Raw genomic sequence first — 15681 nt, forward strand, 5'->3', positions numbered from 1 at the left:
ATTTCAAGAACTCACACATTTGGGGAATTTCTATATATTAAGTTAATTGTTTAACTCTAAAACAAATATCTTACCTGATATGCATTCTAAATGGGTGTCCTTACATTGCAAGACTCAGAGAACAGTGAAGAACAAGGGAAAGGTCACTGCTGGGGTGATACTCTCATTATGTTTCAAATGTGAACTAATTTCTCACTGGTAACCATGATCCTTCCTCTCCATATTGTAAATTCAAAGGGTTGAAAATTAAATATATAATGATAACAAATGGGACAAAATAATACTTCTGATTAACTAATGATATTTTATTTAATATTCAGTGGGCAGGAAATAAGGGTTAAGATAGCTAATATAAAGAAGAGACCCCACTCTGGGTCCTACAGCTGCAGGGTTCCCAGGCTAAGAAGAAACCTGGGTTCTTAGAGACATTCTGCAGGAGACAGACTCTTCTCCACAGTGTCCCCTTCATGTGTAACTTGACAGGTAAAACTGTTGTGAGATCTCCACTGGTCCGATGTCAAATGTAGGAAGCTGCTGGCCATGAACTTGTTGCCCTCTTTGGTGGGATTTGAAGTGTCCACACCCTGGGTGATAGGTGTACCATTTGCCTTCCAGGCCACTGTCACACCACTCGGGGAAAAATTGGAAATCAGGCACACGAGTGTGGCTTTGTTTTCCTTGAGCTCCTCAGGGGAAGGTGGAAACACTGTGAGTGTGGGAGTGGACTTGGGCTGACCTGTGTGAATAAAAGAAGGGATTGATTCAGGAGACAATATAAAAATATCAAAATCTCAGTGACTGCTCAATTTGGCCACGCTTTTTACCTGGCACCTTTTCGTTTTTCTCACCTGCCCCATTGAGCCTGCTTGAATACAGACAATCTTCTTATTAGTCTTTTTCAAAACACATTCCCAAGTTACATGTCCTTGACTCTTCCTTTCTGCCTCAATTCCACTATTAGCAGGTATGGCTGTGCTCTATACACCCTATTGTTTTTAATCTAACTTGGGTTTGCACCACATCTGATCACCTTCCCCATAGTAGTTATTTCCTCTTTGTTCCTGTGGTGATCAGAGCTCTCTGGTAAACAGGGTAGATCTCACCTTTTTTTCCAGACTGCATTTTGATTGAGGAGGTCCCTTCTTTATCCCCAGCACCTGGGGATACTGAATCTCTAATTATCTTGGACAGCAAATTCTCTATATGAATATGTAGCGTTTCCAATATGTAGTGGTTTCCAACCAGAAAATATCAGAGGCTACTCTGGGGCTGGTGCCTACTGCACATTTTTATCTGACCACAATACTCTTCACTATGTTCTAGAGTTTTCTTTCCTCAGGAAGTAGAGCACAGCAGCCACTTGTTCACTGCAACAGTGAACAAGTTTGTCTCTCATTCCTGATCTCCTGCATATACTAGGCCATTTGAGGAAAATGAGAAGCTGGCAATGGAAATATGAAACAGCAAGATCCAGGATTACAGAGCTTTGTAGTCAGAATCCCTGATTATCAGATGACCAGGATCTGGTTACTCTACTAGTCAGTGCTGTCTCTATGTTCATAGGACTTTAGCAGCCCAGTTTAAGAACAGAGATCTCAACATTATTACAAGACTACTCTGTCACTATGCTTCTGTGGATCTAACTTAGATAACCTCAGTCTCTGGAACCTGTACTTACACCTCTAGATCCAATCTTGGACAACTTATAAAGATATTGTGGACTCCATGAAGGTCCTAGTGCCCCCCCACTTTTTGACCTGGACCAGAGTCCCAAATTATTAATCCTCCAGAGAACAAGGATGGTGCCATTCACTCTGGCTAGACAGTAACTAATGCCCCTGAGATCACAGTATCTCTATAAGAATGTAAGGCCAGCTGATTCTACTCTTCTGGTTCTTCCTTCAGATTACTTTAAAATGGTCCACCTCCCCTAGCCACAGTGGAGAGCAGATGAGAAAAATTTCCCAGAGAGAAAAAAGACCCTTGCAAGACAACAAGGGCTGGGCTTATTAGGAAGAAGCTTTGAAACTACTTACCTAGGACAGTGACCTTGGTTCCACCGCCGAAAACATAACACAATGACTAAAACCCAACCCAAAACCTATGGGTCCAGCACCTGGTCCTGTTGTCTCACAGCTGAGGTGAATCAAACTACTAGCTAGCTACAATGGGTGGAGCTGTGACCTCACTTGTGAAGCAGTGGGTGGTAATCCTTTTATAGGCTTGTCTTCTTGTCAGGAAGGTAACCCATGGAGTTGATTCAACACCATGTACTCTCTGCACTATTTCTGATACACTCTATGCTGGCAGCTGTGTAGTAGATCCCAAACAAATGCAAAATGATGTATTATTCAGGTGTCTTTGTTGCATGGCATAAATTTCTATGATTTTGGCTTGATTTTACAGGCCGAGTTTTTGTTGTTGTTGTTGTTTTTTTGTTTTGTTTTGTTTTTGTTTTTGTTTTTTCCTCACAAACATATTGTTCTACTTGGTCAGCTTCTTTAGAACCAAGGACAAGGGGGGCACTTCTTGCCTTATGAAAGAATGTTCCACAGAGAATTCTCTTCAAATTTCAACCCACAGAGATATAACTCATTTCCACTTCATTCATATGTGTTTTCTTATAATATAGTATCTGTTCACTATTTTATTTATCTATCTACACATACATACATACGTATTTTTATATATACTTATACCCAACAAGAGTCACAAATTATCCATCTCTTTGTTTTCCATGTTAGAATGTGGTAGACTACTCAGGCTTTCACCTTCATAGTTTCCTGAAATTTATAATGCAAAAGACAAAATTATCCTTCTCTCCATTTTGTAGTTCACCAGCACTCCATGTGGTTCAAAACATGTATATTTTTCATTAATTTTCTCTCCACTGTGTCTGAAACTGCCCGCATTCTATTCAGTTTTGCCTACTCATTCTGACTAGTCTGAGCATTCATTCTGACTATATTTTTTCTTTCCCTTTGTCCTGCAAATGGCCTTTCATTCTAACATTAACACCAGGGTTATGCTTTCCCTATCCTCTTCGTGCTATTACTGTAATTGACTCACATTGTGCACTCTGAAAACCCACGGCTACCCAGGAGTCATTTACAGAATGTTTTCCACTCATTGAATCAACATACTTTTCTTGACATTCTACAACACAGCATGCCATTAAAATGCTCAAATGATAAAGACTAACACTCAGCTCACACAAAAAGCTAATGATAAGAATCAATAAATAGGTTTTGCTGAAATTTGATTTCATCTCCCAAGATAATTTTTCAATAAAGAACTCTTCATGTGTATGTATGCATGTGAGTTTCTGTTTGTGAGTTTAGTGCTCTTAGAGACCAGAAGAGGCTGCCACATATTCTGGAGCTAGAATATAGGTCCTGGGGACCAAATGGGTCTTCTGTGAAACAGAACATTCTTTAAACACTGAGAAATCTCTCCAGCTCCCCATGATTACTTAGTTACAGTGGAAGATTACATATTGTATTGAGGCTGCCAGTTGATTTTTTTTCTTTCTTTTTCCTTTATTTAAATTTAATCAGTGTGAAATTTTTCTATTGGTTAAAGACTAGTAGAAAAGGTATTTATTATTTATTAGTATCTCCAGCTCTTCTTTGTTACTCAATAAAGAAAGCATTCTTCTTTTCATTTTAAATGGAAACTACTTCCTCAGTAAGTAATTTTTTCTTAAATTACAAGATTCTTCCTACCTAAGGCAAAACATTTAAGTCAGAAACAAGGGCAATCTGTCACTTATCCTTTCATCATTTACAATATTCCACTCTTCTCGACACTAGAATAGGCCTGGGACACAAATGCCTGGTAAAATGCCAGACAATCAACAGAGCAGCCTCCAAGAATCAGCTGAGGAGTCATTGAATTAACATGAAAACTAAGTGAGTGAATGCAGGAGCAGCCTACATAATCTTCAAGATTCTCCTCTATATGAAAAATCCATTTGTGATTAAGTAACATTGTAGAAAATACTATAGAAATAAGCAACATAAAATGTAATATAAACACGATTTGGCTGGTAAATAAACTACTTGGCTATTTAACATAAAGGCAAGTTATCAGAGAACATCTGGGTAGTGGCCAGATTGGTCCTGTCCCTAGGGACTGGTGAAGAAAAAAATAGATGAGCATAGCTTTCTAAGTCCCAAAGGAATAATATGGAGCTCTAAAACATCTCCCAAGTGTCCAGAGGTTTTCATGTGTTCACCCAAGTGGTCAGGAAGAAAAGAGCCACTGAAAGCATGAATTCAGGGTCCGTGTGTGTCTGTGTGTGTGTGTGTGTGTGTGTGTGTGTGTGTGTGTATGGGAAATGGCTTTCTAACTCAGTTTTTAAGGTGGCCCAGGAACTCTGCACTTAGGTCAAATAAGATCAACTGTTTCTTGGATAGAATAGCCCAGCCTATTCATCTCCTGTTTGGCCATTTCCTGAGTCATTCAAGAGCCTTGCAGGATGTGACTATATGGCTCACAGAATTTGTAATGTTGAGATCATGTTGGATCTTTCAAGCATGGACTTCAACTTTCTTGTGTGAAATGGAATGTTCTACACCAGGAGCTTTGGGGCAATAAATAGCATATGATATCTGCTGGCTCTGTGCTGTTGTCTAGTCAACAGTGTTCCCTTGTTGGCTTTTCTTCTTCTTTTGGTTTCTGAGGAAATTGTCAGGAATCCTCTTATAAGTTTTCCCATTCTGTTGGCATCAACAGGAATTTAAGGTAAGGAAAATAAAGGCAGAATATATATATAACATATATATTAGTTGGGGTCTAAAGTGAGCTAGAATCCAAAAGGGAGCATGCCCCGTGTTTCCAAATCAACCAACATCTAGGGGTTTGTTTTAAGCTCCTCAGTGAACTAAGAATTTGGATCTCATAGGCATTATGGCAGTGGAGGGGATGGGAATGTGGTTTTGGCTGGATTCTCATTTGAATCCTTGGCCTACAGTATACAGTACAACGGGAATTTTGACACTTTCTTACTCACTATGTGGCTTAATCTGTAAACCTGGGACTAATAATACTACCTACTCTTCCTAATATGCAAATTAATAAATTTATACTCTAGCAGATTCTCTAAATTTTGATGCCACAGAATTAAGAGATGGTTGAACTGGGATTGTTTGATAATGACTCTTTTATTCTAAATGGTGTGACAGTCCTTGGTGCATAGGAAAACATGCTGCCCAGAGCCTGATAGATAATAGATATTATTCAGTTAAATCTGCAGTTGATCTGATGAGGTGGAATCTTCTTCTGTTTAATTTGTCTGCTTGTGTTTTAGTCTCTCCATGCCTTTTTTTTTTTCAGATGCCATTAACTCCCTACATCCAGAGAGAATAGTTATTAATGTCCCATTTCCGTAATGTCAGTGAGGGTCTGCTCTCTTGTTTTCCAAGTGCTTTTTCTACCTTTAAAAAACTTCTTTTGTGCTTTGAATACTACTTGGTTGAAATTTATTGCTTCAAAGAAAACATATTTTTATTCTGTGAATTTGCTATGTCACGTTTCTTTTCTTTTAAATTTTACTTTTTACACTCCATATTCTGTTCCCCATCCCTCCATCTACCCTCCATCTGCTACACATTTCACACCTCCTCCCCACCCCACCTTGTCTCCCCACGGATTTCCCCACCCCCAACCTGCCTGACCTCTAAACTCCTTGGGGCCTCCAGTATCTTGAAGGTTAGGTGCATCATCTCTGAATGAACACAGACCCAGAAGTCCTCTACTGTATGTGTGTTGGGGGTCTCATATCAGCTGGTATAAGATGTCTGTTTGGTGGTTCAGTGTTTGAGAGATCTCAGGGGTCCATATTAATTGAGACTGCTGGTCTTCCTACAGAATTGTCCTTCTCCTCAGCTTCTTTCAGCCTTCCTTAATCAGCAACAGGGGTCAGCTGCTTCTGTCCATTGGTTGGGTACAAATATCTTCATCTGACTCTTTCAGCTTCTTGTTGGGACTTTCAGAGGGCAGTAATGATAGGTCCCTTTTTGTGAGCTCTCCATAGTCTCAGTTATAGTGTCAGGCCTTGGAACCTCCCCTTGAGCTGGATCCCACTTTGGGCCTGTTGCTGGACCTTCTTTTCCTCAGGCTCCTCTCCATTTTCATCCTTCTAATTCTTTCAGACAGGAACAATTATGGGTCAGAGATGTGACTTTGAGATAGCAACCCCATCCCTCACTTGATGTCCTGTCTTCCTGCTGTAGGTGGGCACTATATTTTCCCTCACCCTACTGTTGGGTGTATTCAGGCATAAGTGAAAGACTACTGAGTTATCTCAAAAGCTTTCACATAGACTTTTATAACATTAACTTCAAGTATACCTATTAATGAAGTGTATGTGATATGTTGGTGCTTGTCTACAATTTACAACAACTTGACCAAGGTTTTTGACAATTCACCAACATTTACTGTTTTTTTTCTGTCTTAGAAAGACTCAAAATCCTCTGTATAAAGCCAAAAAACATGGTGTGTGTATTAGCAGTAGACCACTGGAGACTGATGGAAGAGCATCACCTAATCCCAGGATTGCAAAACCAACTGAGCTTGTCACCATAGGGCCACTCTATCTCTGAAGAATGAAAAAAATGTGATAGTCAGATGGCACAGCAGTATAAAATGTATACTGCTATTGAAAAAGTCCTAGGTTTCTTACAGGAGGTGGTAGTCTTGGGTTCTATAAGAGAGCAGGCTGAGCAAGCCAGGGGAAGCAAGCCAGTAAAAACCTCCCTCCCTGGCCTCTGCATCAGCTCCTGCTTCCTGACCTGCTTGAGTTCCAGTCCTAACGTCCTTTGGTGATCAACAGCAATGTGGAAAGTGTAAGCTAAATAAACTCTTTCCTTCCCAACTTGCTTCTTGGTCATGATGTTTTGTTCAGGAATAGAAACCCTGGCTAAGACAATTGGAATAAAAAATATGAATTTAAAGATAGTGATCAAGGATTAATCGGTTGTTATTTCTCCAAGATCAGCTTACCTGGCACTTCAGGCTATATATTGTCACTGTACAAAACTGCTTAGGCAACTTCTGATGACCAGGCCTGGTGCTAAAGGTTAGGTCACACAAATCACTCCATATACCCCAATTTTCTAAATTCGAATGCTTCTAATCAAGTAAGGGGTATGGGCACCATTATTAGTGTGAGGGTGACCTACGAATCCTCTGATCTATTCAAGTTTCTCTCCATTGTGTCTTGGGCACTGTCTTGCCTCTGACATTGGACTCCTTTGGTCCTTGGTGACTGAAGGTTCCCTAGCATCTTTGTATGAATATGTCTGTTCCGTGATTCAGAGCCCAGAATATGAAGTCTCCTCAGGGACAGTCCATTGTCTTAGGAAAAAAGGTTCTGTTCCTAAATTTAGCAACATTAGTTGCTCTCCTCCAAGGCTCTGCATCTGTCATGTTTTCTGGGTATGCATTTCATCACAGACCACAAACCAAATCTTCAGAGTGTAGGTATAATTATATGTTCATATCTGGAAGGATACTAGGGATTTCCACATCATATAGTTTAAGGTTTGTCTGCCCAGACTGTGCTCCTCTGGACTGAAATGGGTTGAATGCTGGATCAAGTCAAACTTGTGAAGATAGGTGCAATTGAGCTGACTCTGTGTTCAAGACCTTTGTCACCTAGACTTTTTCTTCCAGGTTAGGGAAGTCTCCTGCCCAGAATCTTTATATCAACTTTAGTGTGAGACAGGCTTCTCTGGGTTCCTGCTAAACAGCTCCTAACCACTCTCCATCACAACTGTTAGAGTCTTTTTCTGCAGCTAGAGTATACTTCTCTTTGTAGGCTCACTGTTTTTCTTCCTGCTTCTCACATTCCCCAAAATAAATACAATTAATTTTAAATGTTACATTTAATTATTTAACCTATGTTTTGGTTAGTGGTGAGTGTGTGTGTGTGTGTGTGTGTGTGATGCCCATGTGGATGTCAGAGGACATCTGGCAGCAGTTGGTTATCTCCTACTATGCTAGTTCCTGGGATGGAACTCAGATTATCAGGATTTCCACAAAATACCTTTACCCACTGAGTCAGCTTGCCTGCACAAATCACCAAATATTTTCTCCTCTATTTATTTCCTCTCTTAGGAATCTTGGATAAAGATCAAAAGGTGTTGAATCTCTTGGGGTATTGGCTCTGCATAACCCAAACTACTTGTCACTCTTATGAAGAAGTTTCTTGATCATACTTTTTGAAACAGAACATACTTCATGTAAATATGGACCATGTTTATCTGTTCAAGGTTAAAAACCCAAAATAGCTTAGAAGAAGGAAACTTAGTATTTTGTCTGTTTATCTTCACTCCTGATGGTGGGCATATCTATCCTGTTGGGCACTGATTATACATTAAAGAAACCTCAGAGAGGGCAGCAAAATTCATCATGTCACATTAGAAAATGAAAAAATGAATAGATAAAATATCTTACTAAGAATGAACTAAAATTTTAATTTTACACCCCTCTTCCTGTCTATCGGTCTTTACCTCTTTTCTATTTGTGATGTATGTTTGTGTGCCTGTATTTTGTACCTACTTGTTGTATGTTTCTTTTTCTGTTATTCCTATGTTGTCTACCAGTTGTCTATCTACTGTGCCTTTGTTATGTGTTGGCTGTGTGTATCTGTGTCAGCCCTATTTTTGTAATTGCAGTAATAACTAGGGCATCCCCTGAGAAGAACGTAATACCTTGTGGGTCAGAAAAGGATATGGAGAAAAACTGCTTCAGAGGGTTTTACATAACTGTGTCTGTTTTACTTCTATAAGAAACTATTTTATTATAGGGAACCTATCAATTGTGATAGGTTAGCACATTACCTCAAATTAGACAGTGAGCACTAATAACACTTGTGTCTCTATGAAGAAGCACATAAAAGGAGATGTGGAAATTGTAGACACATCAGCAGGCTAGATCCACGCTTCTCATGCTAACTCAGAATTCAGTATTCTGAGTTCTGTGAATCCTCAGGAGCATTGTATGCCATGCTTCTAATTTAAAATTGTACACCCCGTGTGCTAGGTAGGCTGGCTGCCAGGTCAAGCCTGCATTTTCTCCTATTGTTCTCTCCTCTATATAATATTCTTTCTGGAGAGCAGATTCTTCTGATTAATAAGTGGAATATGCCGACTAATATATTATAAGTGAAAAGATAGTAGAATAGGAAAATAGATTATAATGTTTATGAAAGCAAAGAGGGTCATGGGAATGGTGCTATTCCAAATTTTAGAAACTTCTCTTATGGGACCTATATCAGAAAATTGGTTGGAGTTTGTAAACAGCTGAGGACAAGGTCCTCTGTCCTTTTTCCCTAATAACAAGAGAGGGTTATGTACCAGTGCCTGATAATTTTCAGCACTGGAATTATTTGGAGTCAGGCTCTAAGCCAACAGAAGAAGGTCTTGCTATCTTCTCTCATCTGCTCAACTTTGTTGCTTCATTGCTGGTATTAGCTGTCCAGGGTATGGTGAGCCAGGGTGGGATCCAGGGCTGTGGTCCATGTCCTGGAAAGACACAAACAAAACCTTTTCCAATGTTAAGTAATAGGACTGGTGATTGTCATTGTCATTTATCTTTTATTACAACTTTCCAGGCCACCAGAGGTAACTTCATAGTCCCTGACAAAGGTACCCAGTGTTAATGAACTGCAGTATTTCTCTTATCATCTGTTTTCAGGAAATTTAAAGTAAATGATGCAATATTAGTAAGATGTTGAGAATGAGTCATATTCAGACCAATATTCCCTCCCCTGTATTTATCAATTTGTGCTTTAGGTTATATGTACACTATCTCCAATACAGCTTGACCTTGAGGATTATAACAGATTCTAGAAAATTAAAAGGAAAGATTACTTGTATTTTTCAGGGGTAACTTTGAGCCCTATATTGTTCAAAATTTTCAAAGCCAGTTGAAAAACTTCTAATTTGCTAGAATCCTAATCAACAAGGAAAATATTCATGTAATAAATAAATGTTATAGAGAGATTATTTTACAAAGCATTCAAGGCCTGAAATACATAATATTAATACATAGTAGGACTGTTTTTCACACCTTGACACAACACTTTCCATTGCTATCTTTGAGCAGAATGTATATTGTTTGGCACAGGCATAAAAGAAGAAAAGCTTTCCCCATCCTCTTGGTATAATAGGATAGAATAAAAATAATCTTTAATGTACATGAATATAATTTGTTTATAATAACAATTACAGGGCCTTGTGGAGACCAGGCTATAAAGGCCCTTTGTTCATCTACAAATTAATAACTCTTAAATTATGTTATAATCTGTAACCTCCCCCCACAGCCTGAAACAGGCTAAGCCAGAACCTGACCTTGCTGCCACTAAGAAAATCACCTGGGATGGAGCCTGCCTCCCTGGATCACCCTATTGTTCTGCCACTGCTGCTGTTCCTCTTCAAGATACTGCTAGCTGCTGAGAGGCCCAGGAGCTATTCTGGAAACCATGCCCCATTCTGCAAATCATCACCTGCAGCTGGTTCCAGGCTTCAAGGATGAACTGGCGGGAATGGACTCCCTCCCCCCCCCCCCCCACCATCTTTTATAATGTGTGTTCTCCGACACTAGAGTTTGAACTTTGAACAGACTAGCATGTCTTGGTTCCAGTGTTTCTCGACCTGCCTAGGCTCCCTCTTTTCTTCCAGATTTCAAGATGCCTTCCAGGCTCGAATCTGGACATGTGAGCCGCTGGCTGCCCCCAACAATTTGGCGAACCTAAGAAAGGCAGAGGACATTTGGAAGAAGCACTGCTGGTTTGGAGCTCCATGGAAGAAGAAAAGAGTTAAAATTCGTACCAGAGAAGGTTGGTATGGGCTAAGCTGGATCAGCACTAATCCTGTGCGCTGGATTCACTTAGGTTCAGCAGTGAGCTAATGGTAACTAGGAACTCAACAGGCAGGCAGTTGGCCGCAGCTTCCAGAAGCTGCTTTTTTAGGCGAGAGAAATATTAAGGTTTAATAAAAGGGATTTAATAATCAGGTGGATGGCTGCAGTTGGAAACTGCATCAGGCTGAGGAAAGTGGATTTTGAAACTCTCCCAGGGACAGAGAGAAAATCCGGAATCCCCTCTTGTGTGTGTGCTTGCCAGTGTCTTCGTTCTGTTTCCAGAAACGAACATGTGCTTGTTGTGTTGGTTTGTTGTCTGTGTTTCATCTCGTGTCTCTGAAACATGGCACAGTCTGAGTTTAGATCTGCCTGAGTTTGGTTTCTCTGGTGTTTATAGGCAATGGGGTTTTCTGAAAAGCTTGCTTGGTATTTGCAGCTGTCCCTTCTGGCTGTGATCAGCAGATGTGCTAGGAAGACAGTCACCTCACCAGGGGATGCCCTGGGGAGTGGGGAGAGCCAGGGATGCCTGGTGGTCTCCAGAGTTCAGTCAGAGGGACCAAGTTTTGTTTATGAAATGGAAGCTTAGCCTTCTAATTCTTTTGCCTACTCGTGGAGGACAAGTAAGGGTTGCACGTGTCTGGAGCTGTTGGTTTCTGCTTTGTGTGTTTTGTGTATGTGTTTAGAGCTATGTGAAAATTTAGAAAAGTGCTAGTGCAGCTGCTTCATTTGTTTTTTTACTGATAATGTGCTCTGCGTTTCTTCCCAATCAGCTCATAAATTATTGGTTAGGATTAAATAATTGTTACATTGGTAACAGAGGGTTAGCCTTAAATTGGCAACTCAAGAGTCTTTTCAAGCACGTGGCATAGCAGCCAAAAAAACAAAACAAAACAAAACAAACAAACAAAAAAACCAAACTGGGCCTCCTAAGATATTTTTAACTGAGATAATAATTAATGTGATTATTATCCTAGAAAGTAAGATTAAGATAAGATTTAAAGCAATGTCTCTTTAATGAAGCCTTAAAGCTTACATTGTCATGCATTCATAGATATAAATTGGCAGCCAAATTTCGCAATGTAGTAGTAAAGTTTTAATGTTGATTCTTAAAGTGATAAATTGTTTAGAAATTGAGTTTTTTTTCCCCTCAAGGTTATAGTTACAATCCAATATTACTAAGAAACTTAGTAGTTCAAAAATTCGGTCCTCATTACAGGAGAGCCAAAATGCTTGAGTTAGAAAAAATTTTCATATATATTTGAGTTAATGCAAGTTCAGAGCAGCCTCAGGGAAGCTGGTGCGAAATCTCCTTTGTTTCACAAACTGTGATTGGGGAACTTCCTGTGACCTCACCTCTCCCTGCCTTCAGGGAAGATTCCTTAAGATTCAGAGGCAATATCTTTCGATACTTAGGTTTTTAGTTATACTAGAAAATCGTGGTCCAGAAAATCTAAGAAGGAAAAATTAATTTGCTTCAAGATTTTATTTTCAAAAGCTTCCAAGAGATGTTAATTGGCTAAGACTTCATCTTCAACTCACCACAAGAGAACTTAAGCCTTTGTCGGGTGCTATTAAGTGATACACAAATTAATTGGCAAAGAACACAAATTAAATTGCAGAAATTAAAGAAAGCTTCTATAGTTTATAGATCAATTATAATCAATGGTAATTAAATCTTAGCTGCCTATTTTAGTTATTGGTTATTAAATGTGCCCACAACAATTCCTTGGCTGGAGAAAACATTGTTGTGAAATCATCCTTCTTCACCTCAAAGCGTAGTTTCAGCATCCCATTAAGCCGCTGTGGTAGTAACAAAAATAATTGTAAGATAAATTCATATATTTTGGAGTAACTATAACAAAAATGGTGTCTTAAAAACTTAAGTATCTGTTCCTTGTTCCAAACAGCAATAAATTTGGTTATTACAGACTATTAATAATTGATCTATTACATACCATCATTTTAATAAGATTGACAATCAATATCCCAAAGATAAGTTAAAAATTGTTTTTATGCATGCTTCTGTATCTTCTATAAATTCATGCATGCATACATCCCAATTATTGTGTTTAAAAACAACCCCTCTATGGGAAGTAAGTAGATGTGAATTGGGTCACATGCTTATTCTTTGAGTTTCCCCCTGTTTCAGCACAGATAATTAAGTTGTGTGCTGTGGATGGTGTTTTAAAATGCTGAACAATCGAACCTTAATTTGTATATTAATAGTCAATATTATATCTCAGAGCTCACAATTGCTTAAGATTGTTCATCCCTCACACACTATAAATTCTCAAATTTGCAATTGCTTATACATATACAACTCATAAAAAATGCTGTCCTTTTAAGAAGGCTATTTTTAGACATTTAATAAATTGTTCTGGATTGCCTTGACATCTTAAAGCAATGCCATGCTGGATTTATATCTCAGGCAGGCTATAGGTCCTACATATAAGATAGATTGGATATATAATCTCATTCTTTATATATTCAAAACAGTTATGGTTTAAGATGATATTTTAGTATTCTTGAAAATTGTACATGTAAAATTCTTTCCTCCTAGTGTCCTCAGTTACTTCTTGTTTCCACATAAGGGTATGAATTCTTGAGGACTCATACTTAATAAATTGCTGCAAATAAATGCTCTTATTTCTAAGTTAATAAATAAATAAATTATGAAGATGTGATTATTAATAACCTTTCAAGCTTTCTAGTTACAACTGCTCCTTGAGAGAAACAATTGAAAGTACAATTAGTCACTGCCCATGTTACATGAATACTGACTATAACAGTCAAGTATTTGAGATGTTTTGTCAACAAGTTATTAATTCTGAAGGATAAGATATTGTGGAACTTTAAAACTTTAACTTATTAAAAGACAAAGAAGGGGGGGAATTATATCCCCGTGCATATTAATTAGTGCATTCCCGTGCACACTATTTAAATCATTCTTTTATTTTAGAATTTTGAAAATTGGATGTCAAAGAATTTAATAAATGCTTTATAATATCTTAAAAGGATCTACTTATTGGCATATGGTTTGATCCTAAACAGCTACCTTATTAGGGAAGGGAAACACATAGGTTCTCTCCACAGAACACTGCAGAAGCATGATGGCTAATTCATGTGACAAGCTGGCAGGTGAGTTGGCTCAGTGCCCTGACTGAAGTGACAAGGAAGCTAAATTGGATACATGTTTTCAATCCATCCTTGCTTGCCATTATTCCAGTTTGGACTAGTGAAGCTGCCTTGCTTCAAGCTTTTTAACTTTATGGCAAAAAGAACATCAGAGACTGTATATTCTAACTTAGCAAGATTAGTCGTTTAATAGAGTCATAATGATTTTTCTCCTTTCTTCAATGTGACCAGTTATTCTAACTCAATCTTAGACTGGTCTAGTAATAATTCCAATATTAGAGATTCCTATTGTAGATAGCTAAAATTCTTAACTACCTAGCAAAGTTAATTTAGAGCTCAGCCTCCACTTCCAGAGAATCTCTGGCCTTTCTGCTAATTCTCAAAGCCAGTTCCCCCACACTGGGAGCTCAAAGCTTTAGCTTGGTCGTTGCTAATTTGCAATTGAATGGAGTACCTGGACTTCCCCAAAAGAAGCTTCTGTATTGTTGCCTTTCACTGTCTGGATTTTGTTTTTCAAGCAGGTCAATCAACACCCTTCAGCCTGACTGCAGCAGGAATGCATCCCCGCCTCCAAGAGCGTGCAGGTGGCAGCTACTAATTTTCATTCTAAAAGCATTCCAGTACATATTGTGGCTTTGGTCTGATTTGGGATTAATGTTTGCTATGAGGGCTAGAAAGGCAGAAATTTCAGATATTAGAAGAATGTTGTTTTTATTCTGATAAGACTGGTTTAGTTCTAGATAGCATTGACAAAGTTAGAACTAGTTTAGAAGAGAGAAAATGCAACAGAGAGAAACAAGAATATTGGTATAAAAATTGGTTTTTTACTTCTCCTTGGCTCACTATCATAAACTGGATATCTGAGACTCAGACGAAGAAGATGTCCCTCCCACCGATGCAGAAAGATCAACTGCTGGTCTCCAGTTTTCCACCCTTGCTGCAAATGCAAGGTCCCTTGGTTCCTCATGCCGTGGAGACAATAGGGATGGGGAGGGTGACCTCCAGCTCCTAATATAGCCTAAGAGCCACAAATTGTGGTGTTACAATTGGCATAATTCTTGTAGAGGCCTTGCTGAATCTGAGGTTGGAATTCTCATTTAGGAGCTGCACAGGACTCAGAACTGTGCATATGATTCATGATAACACGAATCCAGTATGGGCACCAGTGTGGGTACGAGGCTAAGCACAGCAGGAGAAGGTCCAACTTGACCATTTCTGAGTTCCATGAGAGACACAACTGATTTGGATGGAGGTTGGTATCTAGTTCCAGTTACAACCAAAAGAATCTTTCTGAGGCTCTGCCTCTCCTCTCCAAACGATATCAAGAGCCATGATTGTGGGTCATGACAGCACCCATGGGAGGAATCGGGTCAATGCTCCCCCAGCCATGGTTAATGCCCGCTCATCCAAGGATGAGAAGATCATTTGATCACCTCAGTTAAGTGTGGCCTTATTAAATTTAATTCAAAAGGGGGAGATGTTAGAGACCATACCATGAGAAAGCAAGCCCTTCACAGTCTCCCACCCTAACAAGCCAAATGGCCTTGTGCTAAGGATCCAGTCATCACCCCCTCCTCCCTGTTCCCTGCCTGTCACCCAAGGCTGTTAAGGAAGACCCACGTGCTCTCCTTTAGTGTTATCTTATTGTAGTGCCTTTTAAGATTGAATTCTGATATA

The 15681-nt window shown here is 39.1% G+C and overlaps 1 gene segment (V, D, J or C); it reads right to left on the reverse strand.

Annotated features, from left to right (window-relative positions):
* Positions 1-284: 284 nt before the first annotated feature.
* LOC110312026 (immunoglobulin lambda variable 4-3-like) overlaps positions 285-15681 on the reverse strand; it is a 46901-nt gene continuing 31504 nt past the window's right edge. The window contains 2 exon segments of the V gene segment in view: positions 285-736; positions 2037-2071. Of these exon segments, the coding sequence occupies positions 420-736; positions 2037-2071 (352 nt within the window).

The sequence above is a fragment of the Mus caroli genome, unplaced genomic scaffold (genome assembly GCF_978045245.1).
Source record: "Mus caroli unplaced genomic scaffold, Mus_caroli_1 scaffold_17, whole genome shotgun sequence".
Lineage (NCBI taxonomy): Eukaryota > Metazoa > Chordata > Mammalia > Rodentia > Muridae > Mus > Mus caroli.